The 13,808-nt window shown below is 34.6% G+C and overlaps 1 protein-coding gene across 7 annotated transcripts in view; it reads right to left on the minus strand.

The window, feature by feature from the left end:
• KIAA1715 (KIAA1715 ortholog) overlaps window positions 1-13,808 on the minus strand; it is a 66,569-nt gene that overhangs the window by 39,862 nt on the left and 12,899 nt on the right. For 5 of the 7 annotated variants that reach the window (XM_014546109.1, XM_014546122.1, XM_014546124.1 and 2 more), the window contains 2 exons: window positions 9,190-9,258; window positions 6,425-6,465 (listed from right to left, as the gene is read on the minus strand). In XM_014546109.1, the coding sequence (XP_014401595.1) occupies window positions 6,425-6,465; window positions 9,190-9,258 (110 nt within the window). The remainder of the gene's footprint in view (window positions 1-6,424; window positions 6,466-9,189; window positions 9,259-13,808) is intronic. The other 2 variants (XM_005857607.2, XM_014546115.1) reach the window with 1 other exon arrangement.

Below are 13,808 nucleotides of genomic sequence, written 5' to 3' on the forward strand. Positions count from 1 at the left end.
GGGGAGTGGGCCTAAACCAGCAGGTGGTCATCCCCCGAGGGGTCCCAGACTGCGAGAGAGCACAGGCCGGGCTGAGGGACACCCCTCTTCCCCCTGTGCACAAATTTTTGTGCACCAGGCCTCTAGTATCAAAATAAAAAGCTTCTGCACAGCAAAAGAAACCATCAACAAAACAAAAAGAAAGCCCATTGAATGGGAGAACATATTTGCCAACGCTATCTCAGATAAGGATTTAATCTCCAAAATTAACAGGGAACTCATACAACTTAATAAAAGGAAGATAAACAATCCAATCAAAAAATGGGCAAAGGACCTAAATGGACATTTTTCTAAAGAGGACATACAGAAGGCTGGGAGACATGCTCAAAGTCACTAATCATCTGAGAGATGTAAATCAAAACAACAATGAGGTACCACCTCACACCTATCAGAATGGCTATCATCAACAAATCAACAAATGACAAGTGCTAGAGAGGATGTGGAGAAAAAGGAACCCTCATGCACTGCTGGTGGGAATGCAGACTGGTGCAGCCACTGTGAAAAACAGTATGGAGATCCCTCAAAAAATTAAGAATGGAACTCTCATTCGACCCAGTAATCCCACTTCTAGGAATATATCCCAAGAAACCAGAAACACCAATCAGAAAGGACATATGCACCCCTATGTTCATAGCAGCACAATTCACCATAGCTAAGATTTGGGAACAGCCTAAGCGCCCGTCAGCAGGTGAGTGGATTACAAACTGTGGTACATCTACACAATGGAATACTATGTTGCTATAAAAAAGAAGGAACTTTTACCATTTGCAACAGCATAGATGGACCTGGAGAGCATTATGCTAAGCGAAATAAGCCAGTTGGAGAAAGATAAATATCACATGATCTCACTCATATGTGGGATATAATGAACAACATAAACTGATGAACAAAAGTAGATCCAGAGACAAAAGAAACACTGAACAGACTGTCCCACCACAGAGAGAAGCCGGGGCATGCATATTAGCATAACCAATGGACACAGACACTGGGGCAGTGGGGGCTTGTCCTGGGAGGCGGGTGGGGGGAGGGGGTGTCAATCCAGGAAAAAGGAGACATATGTGATACTTTAAACAATAAAAAAGAGAAATAGAAAAGAAATGGTTTATATCTAAATAAAAGTGGTAGCCACTGAGCCATATGTGATAAATTCGCACTTAAAATTCTGTTTGTGCAACTGAGGAACTAAATTGTAATTTTATTCCATTTTAAATAATGTAAATTTTAAAAGCTACTTGGAACCCTGGCCGGTATGGCTCTGTTGGTTGGGCGTCCTCCCGTGCATGGAAGAATTGCTGGTTCATGCCAGGGTTGCTAGGGTTTCAAGCTCCATCCCCAGTAGGGGGTGTGCAGGAGGCAGCTGATCAATGTTACATCCTCACATCGATGTTTCTCTCTCTCGCCCTCTCCCTTCCTCCCTTCCCCTTCCTCTCTCTCTAAAATTCAATCTAAAAATCTAAAAAAAAAAAAAAAAGCTAGTGGTTACTGATTTGGACAGTACAGGTCTAAACTGAGACTACTGCTAGGTTTAAAAATATGGTTAGCTACTACTGTGATCTTTAACACAAAACCAAAATGTCTCTTCATCAAAGGATTGTAATTCCTGGTATATCATTCAACAAATATTAATGTTTATGTCCATGTACATGTAAAGTATCTTAAATAAAACCATTTTTAAAAGCACTGATATAAATCCATTCCCCTTTTCTTTTGCATTTACTTCTAGCCAAAATTTTTCACATAATAGCATAACACACTTATCTATACAACATTTTAAGTGAATAACTTGTTTTAAATAGACATTCCGATCAGTGGAAAGAACATAAACTTGTAACTTTGAAGTCAGAAAAGATCTGGGTTCAAAGCACATCTCCATTCTTAATCATCTAGAAAGATTTTAAGCAAGTGTGTTTCCTAAAAGGAAACACTAACACAAAATAAATGTCAAAAACATTTTAATTTATGGGCCTGTCTTATTATTAATGGTGAGCCTGGCTAGTGTTGCTCAGTGGTTGAGCATCAACTCACTGAACCAGGAGGTCACCATTCCATTCCTGGTCAGGGTACATGCCTGAGTTGCAGGCGCGACCCCCGGTAGGGGGCATGCAGGAGGCAGCCAATCAATGATACTCTCATCATTAATGTTTCTATCTCTCTTTCCCTCTCCCTTCCTCCCTCTGAAATAAAGGAAAAAGTATTAAAAATGGGGGATTAAACTTTTTAAAAAAATTTTAATTTTGAAAGATGATTCTACACATATTTAATATTTAAATTATTGAAATGAAATTTTAAAATACACAAATTATTAATTGCCCTAGCCAATATTCTTGATTTCTGTTCCATGAAAAATATCCCAAATGTAGAAAAATTTCTTTCATTTTACATTGGGTTAGGTCAAATTATTAAGAATGTGCTCAAAGGCATCTTCAATTCAGAACATTAGGGTACATGTTGCGACATTTAAACTCATCTTTTTACAACAATGAAAATATTGTCTGTTTACCCTGATTTGTGTTTTGCTGTTGAAATCAATATTGTATTGACTAATTCAGATTTTACATCATTTTCTAATTTCATATAGGAGTATTTCACAATAATAGTCACAACTTTTCTCTCTCTACACTTTTTTGTTAAAGTATTTACAGAGATCTGTAGCCTATGGTGAATATTCAAACACTGGAAAATGCCAGCAAACATTATTGGATAATATAACAATGTAATATTTGAAACATCTAATGAGGTTAACAACCTTACAGAGAATCACATGCTGAAATTGCCAATTTAAGGACATCCTTTATTTCCAAATTTATTTCATGGAAGATCATTTGCAGGATTTTGTATAAAGTATACTATATGTATAAACTTATTAACATTTATTTGTGAGAACTCACCATTAATAATAAGACAGGCCCATAAAACATACTTATAACATGGTCACAAGAGCAAGACTGACTAATTAGACTGTTCCACTTCTCTTGTACATGGTCCTGTTCCCAGATATGTCCACATTAACTTACAGCTCAGAATGTAAGCATTTCTAGTTCTTGTTTTCAAGTGACAGTAGTGGATTCTTTTGAACCAGTAATATTTGTAGTTGAGAATTATAACACTTCTTCCCATGTTTCCAATTTCTCAACTGATTTTTTTTCAGGATTTGGTAAATTTCCTGAGAAATGCCGGGAAGAAGTCACCACACAGAAATGCTATCTTGGAAAAAACATGGCATTTTCATGAAGCCATTTAAAGAGGTCATTTTGACTCGTGTGTTCTATCTTGATTTTGAATCTTTTTGATAGGATGCTCATGGATGCAGGGGGATTATATATTTAACAATGATTTTTAAAAAATGAAAAAAAAATTTAAAGACCACAAAATATGTGAGTGGCAAAATATACACATCCAGACTTGGAAGTTTTTTAGATAACTTAAGATTAATTCCTAGCTTTATTTTAATAAGCAAATATTTACATTAAGTTCTTAGATTTAAAACACTGTTAAGATGTTACTCATTTTCCTTTCTAAGTAATTTAACTCTTTAGTAATTTAACTTTTTAATCAATTGATAATTCACGTTCACTGTTAAAAATTATACTTTTACAAATTACATATTATATTACAAATCTAATCATATTAAAGAGATGCATCCCTAAGAAAACCACCTTTAATAAAATATCAAGTAGTAAATATAGTGTATTAATTTTGTTAATAAAAGAGAAGGTTTAGGAGTTGGATAATTTTGGACTGATAGTCATTTTCCTGCAGACATTTCAACAATAAAAGTATTTTTAAAGCTATAGCTGTAGAGTGAAAACTTAAACATCAATGAACAAGATCAGTGTAGGGAGCGGCTCTAAGGTCAAGCCTCGGGCTGACCTGTGGCAGGGCCACAAACAAGTCCCAGCCTAGAGGGCAGAGCTCTCCTAGCATAATTAAGCCTGACCTTGTAGCCCTCCCTAATTCCTTCCGAAGTAGCTAATGGGCTGTGGGAGGTGCAGCAAGTGTTGCCAAAACAAGAACATTTGTATACATGTTAATCTACCCTTGTTTTAATCAGACTATAACATAAAGCATCAGCTTGCCAGCTGGGTCTTTTGTGTCCTCATCCAGGCACCGGAGATCCACTGAGACCCAGCTGTATTCTCTTGTCTGTCTTTTCTTCAATCCTTCACCACCCCTCCTCAGGTTCACCCTTGGCCGTGCTGGCGCGGCACAGATCAGTTTTAATTATTTAGCTTTTGCTCAAACTAATGTCCCTTCTTTTTCCTCTCATAACCAGCACAATCATTAGCTAGCCCTGGCCTACTACTATTTCACCCTTAACAAACCTATTGTTCTAAATGAATTGTAAAGCTACTCAAACAAAGCAGTTTTGTTAAGTGCTCCAGCAATGAAGGCCAGGGACTAGTTCCCAGAAGCAACAGTATTATTACCAGCAACATTCAAGTCAATATAAATTGTGTTCCCTAATTAATGAGTTATAATAGCCAACTTATTTTTCCTTAATCATACTACAAGAAAAATGCCATACTGAACTATTCTGTAATACTAATGCTTCATAATCCATTTCAATATTCAACTATTGAACCCTGAAATGAATTTTCCAACTGTCAGGCCTAAATGAAGCACCTTTTATGTTGTGAGTCCTTCAATGGCTATTAAAGAATTAGTAAATAGCTTGCCTTGCCCTTTCACAGAATTTTCCAAGTTTGCTCCAAGATTCTGTTTTCTGGTGATGTGATGCCACTAATATGGGAATGGTTTCTCATCACTTGGAATTTTTTATTTTCTTCTGTGTTTTTTTCTCTTTTTTTCTTTTGTCTTCCTTGTCTTTTCTACTTTAATCAATACTTCTCCATTTTAGTACATACAGGGCTTGGCTCTGACCACCACAACCTGCTCCTTTTTATCGTATCAGAAAACTATATCAATCATATCACAACTTCTAGATTACTGAGAACCATCATTATTTCCTCACTTTGGTTTTTTTCTCAATTAAAGTTTATATTCAATATTATTTTGCATTAGTTTCAGGTGTACAGCATAGTGGTTACAAAATCACTTTACAAAGTGTTCCCCCTATTCTTTCCAGTACACATCTGGCACAATACATAGTTATTACATCATTGACTATATTTCCTATATTTACATCTCCATGACTAATTTGTAACTACCAATCAGTACTTCTCAATCCCTTCACCTTTTTCACCCAGCCCCCCAATTCCTCTCCCCTCTGTAACCTATCAGTCTGTTCTCTGTATCTGTGAGTCTGTTTCTGTTTTATTTGTTCATTTACACTGTTCTTTAAATTCCACATATAAGTGAAGTATTTCCTCACTTTGAATTCTAGCTGCTCCATAATGTACAGAATGTCAGAAACATAATACAATATAATGAAAATATTTCTATGTTTCAATTTAGGACCATGAAAAATGTTAATGCAATTTTGATAAATACCTCATAGAACACTGAAGAAACATTAAACAAAACAGATAAGAAAACCTTTCGAACTTAGGTTCTTTATTTTCATGTACTTAAAACCCTCAAGACCAATGTTTTTTACTACCAATTCACAGAACAAGTTTTAACATTAATCTTAACCATATTAATTTTACTGATTTCATACATAATTGTTACATATTACATTTAGACTAAAATATATTCATCATTTGCATCTAATTAACATGATAGTACTATCAATTATCATTTTCATACTTCAAAAAATAATTACATGAAAAAAGTACATGTAAATTCAAGTCAAAAGCCAAGTTCAATTAACTTATTAGAGACTACTATATATAAACCTCTAAATATCTAGGGCCCTTTCTCTCACTCTTGGCCCTCCTTCCAACATATCGGAAAGATGCATTTAACTGCCCCTATAATAGCTAGCCATGTAATCTGAGTTGCTGACAAAAAATGAAAGAAACCAAAGGGGGAAAAAAATCTCTTTCTCCCTTTCTTAAGTCTTTTCATGTTAAATTTGTCTCTTACAATCAATCTTCTTGATTCCCTCTCTCTTACCCTTATCATGTCAAGAAAACTTAAGAACTGACATATGTAAATGTTTGGTCCTTTTTTACCCCCAATCAATAATCAATCTGGACACCACTTTTTCATCTCTCTGCCTTACTTAGTCCTCCAATATTATTCATTTACTTACTTCTCAGCTTCCAACTGATATAGATTCTCAGGATCTCAAAAGTCCATTAGCTACTTTTTCCTGTCAATCATTATTAACTAGCAAAAATATTCATAATTTAGCTTCATCATTAAAATGCTATCTAAAAGCATATTTGTTTCTTAGAAGAGTCATTACTTACAACATATAAACATTATTCAGTTCTTTATTAGTTTTACATAAATTAACTTTAAGTATAAGTTAACTTACTATTTTTTTCTTCTGGGATTTTAAATCATCCAATGCTTCATCTAGAAAAAGAAATTTAAATCAAAGCTAAATGAGATATTAAGATACTTAAAGAAAAAATCATGCCAAATGATACACATTAAGCAACTGCAAGAAAACTTTCTCATTTTAGTATTTCTCACTGATATATACAGATAAAAAGTGATCTCAATCTTTACCCACATATATTTCATATTTTGCCCATATTATATATTACAAGCTACTTAAATAGAGAAAAAATTGCCTTAACACAGACTACAACACTTTTCCAAATTCAAAAATATATTATTCAGTTTTCAGAAACATTACTATTATTTCTCCTTCCTTTCATTATCCCACCCAAATTTATGAAATTAATACCAAATCTTTTTATATATTGCTAATAAAAATGTTCTGTTTGTTAAGTGCATAATATATTTTATTAAGTTATTCAACCTTCTTTATTAGTGCTATTGAGCACTAATAAAGAAAATACTTTGAAAATCTATAGTATTATACCTGAGGAGGGACTTGGAAAGGAAGAGAACACTAATCACTTTTCAAAATTAAACTTTTCTAAGATTTGTCTGCTTTAGGTTGGCGTGGTGAAGAATCATTCAAATGAATTATGAATGTCGATGTCTGCTTTACAAATGTATTTTAGGTCTCTAGTTTTTCTCTAGAAATATTGTCAACATCTGCTTTACAAATTAATTTTAGGTTTTGAGTTTTTATCTAAAAATATTTAATTAGTGCAAAGAGGAATACTATTCCAGCTGGGGAAAAAAAGAGTTATACCTTGATTTAAATATTTTTATCAAAGAGAATTTAAATTTTCTTAAATTTTTAATTAAATTTATAAATAATATCTGTTCATTCAAGTTCTGGGATAGCAAATATCTGAATATCCAATTTAAAGCATATTATTTAAAGGAATTTTAGGGATAAAATAGGCAAGTTTAGGAAGTCTTAGAAATAAAGAGTGTCCATGGGGGAGGAATGCATAGGTGAGGCCTTGGAGCCCTCAGAAGGCATACATTCACAGAGAACAGAAAGGTGCCACAGGATAAGGGGAGAGGAAGACATACCAGGTGTACCAAGTTAATAATGCAGATTTTTTTCAATAGATGGAGTTACACGTATGTTGATATATATGCGATTTGATATGTATGCTATTTTGTTGTATTGACAGTAAGCTTCAAAACTTCATATGTCAAATTTGCTGAAGGTGTTAACATCATAGATATTTTTACGCTTAAAAATGTTGAATTTTGTGCAAAAAGAAGAGCATTTGTGGGAAGTTTTACTTCATTACTTTATTTTGAAGAAAAAGTTATCGTATACTTCAGGAAGCTTATGGTGAACATGCTCCATCTCAAGATACGTGTGAACGCTGGTTTAAACGCTTTAAAAGTGATGATTTCAATGTGAAAGACAAAGAACATCCAGGTCAACCGATAAAGTTTGAAGACCAACAATTACAAGCATTATTGGATAAAGATGCGTGTCAAACTCAAAAACAACTTGCAGAACGATTAAACGTTGCTCAGCAAACAATTTCTGATCGTTTACAAGCAATGGGAAAGATTTTAAAGGAAGGAAAATGGGTGCTACATCAACTGAACGAAGACAAATGGAAAACCGAAAAGTCATCAGTTAAATGTTGCTTCAACGGCACAAAAAAAAAGTCTTTTTTGCATCGAATTGTGACTGGCAATGAAAAGTGGATTTATTTTGAGAATCCCAAATGCACAAAATCATCGGTTGATCCAGATCAACCATCAACATCTACTACAAGGCCAAATCGCTTCAGAAAGAAGATAATGCTCTGCGTTTGGTGGGATCCAAGGAGGTGTGGTTTATTATGAGCTTCTAAAAACCAGGTGAAACCATTAATATTGATGGTTAATATTGCTACCAACAACAAATAGTCAATTTGAACCATGCTTTGATGGTGAAACGACCAGAATGTGCCAGAAGACACAGCAAAATAATTCTGCTTCATGATAACGTACTATCACACACTTCAAAACCAGTTAAAGACACATTAAAAGATCTTGCCTGGGAAGTATTAACCCATCCGCTGTATTACCAGACCTTACTCCTTCAGATTACCACTTGTTCTGATTGATGGCACACGCACTTTCTGAGCAGCACTTCAAAACGTACGAAGAAGTGGAAAATTGGGTCTCTGAATGGTTTGCCTCAAAACAAGAAAAGCTCTATTGGGACGGTATCCACAAATTACCTGAAAGGTGGGGGAAATGTGTAGCTAGCGATGGACATTACTTTTAATAAAGCACTTTTGATGTTTCTCTTGAAATTATCGTGTTTTCTTTGATTACAAAATTTGCCATTATTAACTGGTACACCTAGTACATGCACAGAGGATCAAGAAAAATCAAAAGAGTGTGGGGAAAAAGGAAACATACTTTCACAGAGGATAGAGAAATGCCAACAAATGCTGGAAAAAGGTAAACATATGTTCACAGGAGATAGAGAGATGATACAAGGGGGAGAGAAAAAGGGGGGCACCACATGGGTTTTGGACTTTGAAGTTGATATTCTGAAAAAGACTGACCAATTTAAAAAGCACAGTCATAAAATCGGGAAGGGGTCCAATTAAAAGGGAGCATGAAGAGACACAAAACTACAGCATTTATAAGCTTTAGAAAAAAGGAGCCTAGTGGGTTACCCGCTTGGGACCCTCTCCCTACATGTGAGTTTGTATTTGCTTCCAATAAATGTCCACCCTTTTCACCTATCACCTTTTGTCCATGGCTTCGTTCTTCGAATCCATCTGGACAAGTACCCGGGAAAGAAATCATCCTTGCATCCTGCTCAGGAAATCAACTGAATCATTATTTTTATTTTCTTCTTGATATTTGCCTTTTATCATGTCAGCACTGTACATGATAAATTAATCACTTCTGATTGAAGGTAAGTGAAAGCTCCTCAATTGTACAATTAAATGAATTTTGAAATATTAGAATATACTTTATAGTTGTGTGAGCTCAGGGGGGAAAACTGCTGAAACTGTAGTTTGAACTCAAATAATGTATCTGCTACAAATTTGTGTGGAATGGAGTTCTTGCTTCTTGTTTTAACTTTTCATAGCACTTTTTAAAAAAATTACTTTTTGTAATTACAACATTATTTGTTTTCTAAATGACTTTATGGCAGTATAGGTTTCACATATAGCATTGTTTGTCTTGAAATCTTAGTTTAACTCATTAATAACCATTATCAAGTCTGCAGCAAAAGCTAATTTCCAAAGCCAGTGAGTGGTTGAAGGTGGTTCAGGAAAATTTCAATCTGGGCTCTGAGCTCAAAATAGCAAATAAAACTTTTCCACTGCTAAACCATCAAACAGCTGTGTGGTAGAACAGGTCAAGATATTCATCTTCTACTTCTGATACAATTCACATATCTGATTATGGTTAAGTCTATAAGAGCAAATGAAGCTCCCCATTGACACTACTAGTTCAATAATATGTAAATTCAAATATAATCTGTAAGTACCTGCTATTAAATAGTACAGTGACTAACCATATAATTCAAACACCTACAGTTTCACGAGCTTTTTTTGTTTCACACATATTTTTACTACCAAAAGTTGCATCTTAGCAGATTCCACTTCAGGTTGTACTGAGTTCATGTATGTATTTTTTCAACTTATCAACTTAACAAATATTCTCTCCAGGAGTTGTTCTACAGACTCTTCATAGAGGCTAATTCTTCAGTCATCTCAAGCTCAGCAATGACTCCTTAAGTAAACTACAAATGAGTAGTATATGTAACATGTCAATTCATCAAGAGCCGAGGAAGATCACTTGAAATCACTTGCCTTGTTTTTAAATTGACTATGTTGCTTCCAATGTTCTCAATTTTTCAAGCAAATATTCTTGCCAAAGATTACTAGTCAAACAAATATATTTTCTCTGAATACATTTCTTCAGCTGCAGCAAACACACACAATTTAATTAATTCACCATTGGTAAGTGCCTTTCTTTGCTTCATAAGCCACTCGGAAACTTACTTTGGTAAACATTCCATTTTCACCTTTTATTTTTACGAAGAAATTTTACTATGATGAGATATTCCATTTTAAATGTTCTAATTTTCTGACCATTGCTTTTCTGTGAGTTGGGAATATCATGATGAGTATTTAGTGTAGTTATGTCAATGTATATTTGTATTCTTTTAGCACAACTATAATGTCATTGCATAATAAACACAATGCTTTGCATTTTGATAATAAAATCTATACTGCATTGTGCCCTAAAAGTGCAACATTCAAAGTCCAATTTTCTGTTTTTGTTTTTACATGATGAATATGCACTGGTAACAAAAAATAAAGTTGTCACAAAACAGAAATACAGGTGGCACTTGAAATGCTGTCAAATTATAACTATGTCACTGTGATTTGTCATGCATGCTGCAACAAGTCTGAAGTGTTGAGAGCACCAGTACAGTCTGTCACAACTACTCAATTCTGCCATTATAGAATGAAAGCAGCTATACACAACACAAGTGAATAGGCATGGCTGTATTTCAATAAAAACAGAAATTTGAATTCCATACAAATTTAACATGCTACAAAATATTATCCTTTTGAATCTTTTCAATGATTTAAAAATGTTCAAACCCAACTAAAGGACTTGTATGCATGCATATAAGCATAACCAATGGACACAGACACTAGGGGGTGAGGGCATGTGCTGGGGGGTGGGAGTGGCCAGGGAGGGGTCAATGGGGAAAAGGGAGACATATGTAATACTTTCAACATAAAGAATTTAAAAAAAGAAAGTGTTCAAACCATTCCTAGATCATGAGCTATACAAGGACCTATCTCACAGGCTGTAGTTGCCAACCCTTAATTTAATCTATACTTTCCAACTTGTAAAACAAAGGAAATAAAACTAATAGAGAACAAAAAGAACAAAATAAAACAAACAAAAAAAGGCAAGAACATGACAAATAGCTTCAGGCTTAAATACATATATATATATATATGTATATGTATATATGTGTGTGTGTGTGTGTGTGTGTGTGTGTGTGTGTGTGTGTATACATATATATGTATATATGTAACCTGACTTTATGCTAAAAATAAGTGTAAGACTGCAAGACAATCTTTTATAAAGTCTATATTAAATGTATATGCAATATCTATTCAAATGAATTAGCAAAAAATTTTTTAAACAAAAGGATCCCTAAAGTAAAATTTTAAAGCATAATCTTTTTATATAATAACCATGTCCCGATGTGCCTTTCTCTTTCATTCACATATTTGAATAAAAGAGAAAAAAGTATATACGACAAACTCAATATCTGGTGAAATAAAAATGTTTAAATAAAAAATTTCACACATTTGATTTCCTTAGAAAAGTGTTTCCAAGGACTTACTGTATTTTTTTTACCATTTTGTTAGTTCCATGAAGTCAGAAAGCATATTTGTTTTAAACTTCTTACTATCCTCCCAGAAGCTACTATATTACTAAATACCACTGGAAACAATACAATAAACTTAATTTACTTAATCTGATTTTTAAAAATATCAATTTTTTTTAACCATATCAAATATCCTACTTAATGGTTAATCAGGAACTAGACAAGTTTACCTGCTATCCCACTTCAATATTATACTGGGTCTTAACCCATTAACTAAGGCAAGAAACATTTTAAAAGAGTAAGAATTGAAAAAGAAAAATTAGTACCATCAGGCCACATGTGTATAACACTTAACAGTGTTTATATGCTTTTACATGTATTTTTGTTCAGTACTTGGCAATAGTCCTGCCAAAACAAATATATCTTTACATTTTATAAATTGAGGCTTAGATAATTTAAATTTATTTGTAGGACAAAAAGATGGCCAGTATGGCTGTAGCAACAATGAAAAAAGGAGAGTGGAAGGAGATAAGGTTAGAGAAATGGAATAAGCCAGAGAGTTGAGGTAAGAATTCAAATTTTACTTTGGTTGCCATAAAAAACCACTAGAAATTTTAAATAGAAGAGACACAAGATCTAATTTAAAATAGATTGGTTATATAGCCCTGGCCAGGTGGCTCAGTTAATTGGAGTGTTGCCCCACTCCAATTGCAGGTTCGATTCTCAGGCTGGGCACATACCTAGGTTGCAGGTTCAATCCCCAGTCAGGGAGTGTGTGGGAGGCAACCGATCCATGTTTCTCTCTCACATCATTGTATCTCTCACTCTCTCTCTCTCATCTCTATGTGTTTCTTTCTTTCTCTCTCTCTCTCTCTATCTTTCCGCCCCCCCCCCTTTTTCTCCCTCTAAAATTAATAAGAAAATAAATCCTCAGGTAAGGATTAAAAAATCTATATATAGGCTGTTACAAAACCACTGCAGTACTGCAAGCAAGAAATGATGATGACCTGAAGTAGAACTGTACTAGTGATAAAGGTTAGAAATAGTAAGATTCAAGATAATTTTAGAGGTAAAGATAATAGGACTTTGAAGGGGAAAGAGAAATGCATGTTAGACTAAAGGGAAATGGAGGCCGAATAGGTTTTCCCCCTCTAGATGATTGCATTGAGGCAGAATTATATGCCAATAGAGCAGTGGTTCTCAACCTTGGCTGCACATTAGAATCACCTGGAGATTCCCAGGTGATTCTAATGTGCAGCCAAGGTTGAGAACCACTGCAACAGAGAAAATCCAACAGATACAGGTGATGCAAAAGAGAGGATAATTCCAGGAAAGGGTAATTATAAGAGCAAAGTTCTTGAGATGGCCAGAGAGCATCTAGAATCCAGGGCATAAATGAGGGGCTTAGCCACATACAGGATCAAAGTCATTCTTCCAGAATTTCATGAAGGATGACAACATACTGAGTAACAGATGGAGCTAACGATATATTTGGTGGCAGAGGTAGCTCCCATCTGTTTACATCTATTTTCTCCATAAAGTGAGACTACCAGGTGAGAGTGGCCAGGTAGATTTTTGTGTGGTTTTGTTTGTGGCTTTTGAATTTTTATTTGGTTGGTTAGTTCATTAGTTGGTTGGTTGTATTTTGGTTTGGTTCTGCGATTTTGGCAGGGAGGTAGATGTTAGAAATTTGAGGAAAAATACAATCTCAAACAATGCTCTCAAAAAGGAAAACAGTGACTCTACTAGGGCAGTGGTCGGCAAACTCATTAGTCAACAGAGCCAAATATCAACAGTACAACGACTGAAATTTTTTTTTTTTTTTTTTATTGCTTAAAGCATTACAAAGGGTATTACATATGTGTCCTTTTTTCCCCCGCCCTTGACAATACCCCGGCTTCCCCTACCCCCCAGTGTCTTATGTCCATTGGTTATGCTCATATGCATGCATACAAGTCCTTCGGTTGATCTCTTACCCCCCTCCCTCCTGCCC

The sequence above is a fragment of the Myotis brandtii genome, unplaced genomic scaffold (genome assembly GCF_000412655.1).
Source record: "Myotis brandtii unplaced genomic scaffold, ASM41265v1 scaffold112, whole genome shotgun sequence".
NCBI lineage: Eukaryota > Metazoa > Chordata > Mammalia > Chiroptera > Vespertilionidae > Myotis > Myotis brandtii.